At 53.7% G+C, this 2,500-nt stretch overlaps 1 protein-coding gene across 1 annotated transcript in view; it reads right to left on the bottom strand.

Annotated features, from left to right (window-relative positions):
* The window catches only part of ass1 (argininosuccinate synthase 1), a 26,407-nt gene that overhangs the window by 2,788 nt on the left and 21,119 nt on the right, over nucleotides 1-2,500 (bottom strand). Inside the window, exons 12-13 of the mRNA XM_083669814.1 lie at nucleotides 1,585-1,716; nucleotides 258-414 (exon numbers count right to left, since the gene is read on the bottom strand). Of these exons, the coding sequence (XP_083525940.1) occupies nucleotides 258-414; nucleotides 1,585-1,716 (289 nt within the window). The remainder of the gene's footprint in view (nucleotides 1-257; nucleotides 415-1,584; nucleotides 1,717-2,500) is intronic.

Here is a 2,500-nt window from a genome sequence, read left to right as displayed (position 1 = left end):
ACTGTACACCCTGGGACCCTACACACACACACACACACACACACCCACACACACACGCGCACACACACACACACACACACACAAACACACGCACGCACACCCCCGTATGCACCCACACACCAAAAGTCAGACCCCTGTATGCACCCACACATATTGAGAAGCAAGCACACCAGGAAGACTCAATCTCACCCACACACCCACACCCACACACCCACACCCACACCCACACCCACACCCACACCCTTCTAGCTGCTTACCTGACCAGCTCTTCATTGTAGAGGGATTTGGGCGACTCTCTGCCCAGGATGTACACCTGTCCTTTGAAGACCGACAACTGGACCTTGCCCTCCACGCTGTCCTGGGACTTAGCAATGCAGTAGCGCACAAACTCACACTCTGGGCTGTACCAGAACCCTGCAAAGGAGAAACAGTCAGTAAGAGAACACTCTGGGCTGTACCAGAACCCTGCAGAGGAGAAACAGTCAGTAAGAGATTAACTGCAGAATTGAATGTTTAATGAGACTTCATCAGGCTTCAGAAGAAAAGCCCACTTTCCCCCCAGAACCCTGGTGCAGCCTCCGCCAGCCCCCCCCCCCCCCCACACACACATACAAACGTGAGCGCATGTCTCTCACTGCTCCAGGTGAGATTCAGTCCCCCCTCTCTCCCCCCTCCTGTGCTCTCTCTCTTCCCCCTACCCCCAGGTGACCTGCCCTGTCGGCTTGAGGGACAGCTGGACTGGGGGAGGAAGGGGGAGAGGGTGGGAGGGACGGGACGCCCCTCTCCATGGGGGGGCTCCCTCTCTTTCCTCTCCACAGAATGACAGGTCTATAAATACACCCCCCCAGCATGCAGGTGTATGTGTGTGTGTGTGTGTGTGTGTGTATGTCATATGTGTGTGTGTGTGTGTGTATGTCATATGTGTGTGTGTGTGTGTGTGTGTATGTCATATGTGTGTGTGTGTGTGTGTGTGTGTGTGTGTGTGTCCTGTGTCTGTGTGTCTGTGTGTCTGTGTGTGTGTGTGTGTGTGTGTGTGTGTGTGTGTGTGTGTGTGTCCCAGCTCTCTCAGTCAGTACTGCATAAAGGGAATCCCCTGGCCTGGCCTGGCCCAGCCTTTGGCTCTGTGTGTTAATCAGAGGGGGTTTTCACGCTTTAAGACCATAATGAGTTTAATCTCTACTCCCCTCCTGCAGCTAAAACCTGTGGCTCCGTGGCTCTCTCTCTCTCTCTCTCTCTCTCTCCTCCCTCCATCCCCCCCTCCATCCCCCCCTCCCTCCGTTCTCCCAGGAGGGTATGATTGCAGAGTCTCAGTAATAATCATCTCTAATGGCTGTGATCCTATTATGTGGATGAAGGCTGCGGCCAGGCAGGGGACATGCAGGGGCAGGGGACATGCAGGGGCAGGGGACATTGGGCCAGGCAGGCAGGGGACATGCAGGGCCAGGCTGGCAGGGTGTGTGTGTGTGTGTGTGTGTGTGCGTGTCTGCCTGTGTGCATCTGCCTGTGTGTGTGTGTGTATTTGTGTGTGTGTGTGTGTGTGTGTGTGTGTGTGTGTGTGCATGTGTGGAGAACTCTGGTGCCTACCGTTATAGAGGAGCTCTGAGAAGGTGAGACCCAGGCCCTGTTTGATCCGGCGGACCTCCCGGTCCATGGTGAAGGTCTCGATGTCCAAGTGGGCCTGGTAGAGGATGGTGCCCCCGGGGGTCTCATAGATACCTGGAAGATGGACAGATCAGGGAGGGAAGACAGAGGAGAGGATTAAATATAAGTACCCTCTCCCTTACCGCTCTCTCTTCCTCTGTCTTATCCTCCCTACCCTCTGTTGAATCCTCCCGCCTCTATCCACTGATGCAGCCTCCTCCACCCTCTGTTTCCTCATTCTTCAACTCTCTCTGTCCACTGACCTCAAGGCCGGCACGATCCTCTCCACACACTCCTTGACTGTCTGAAACCCTGTAAGCTTGTAGAATAGGGCTCCGGGCAGCTGAGAGGAAATGGAGAAAAACCGGCCTCCCTGATAACCCAAAATCTTAGCTCTCTCTCCTCCTCAACTACACCTCATCTGCATCACCTGCTAAAGCTTCTTACTACCATTCCAAAATTCAATCCTCTGTCTCTGATGGGTGAAGGTTGATGACATTAACAGCTCTTTCTCTCTGCCTCTCGCCAATACTGCTACCTCTCCTCCCAAACCCACTGCACTACCCTTGTTTTATCAGCTCTTTCCCTCCTCTCCCCTGGTGATATTCTAAAACTGGTCACATCCAAGCGGGCAACCACCTGCCCCCTCGATCCTATCCCCTCCCCCTTTCTCCAATCCATCTCCAAAGATGTTCCTTACCACCTTAATCAATTCCTTTCTATCCACAGGATCTGTCCCAGTGGCCTTCAAGACAGTCAGAGTCAAGGCTCTTCTCAAGAAACCAACTCTTGACCCGTCTGCTGTCCATAACTACAGACCGGTACCCCTTCTCTCCTTCTTATCTAAAACCCTTGAACG

Source organism: Argentina silus, assembly GCF_951799395.1.
Source record: "Argentina silus genome assembly, chromosome: 5".
NCBI lineage: Eukaryota > Metazoa > Chordata > Actinopteri > Argentiniformes > Argentinidae > Argentina > Argentina silus.
Note: the sequence above shows the minus strand (reverse complement) of the source record. Positions and strands in the feature narration are given on the sequence as shown.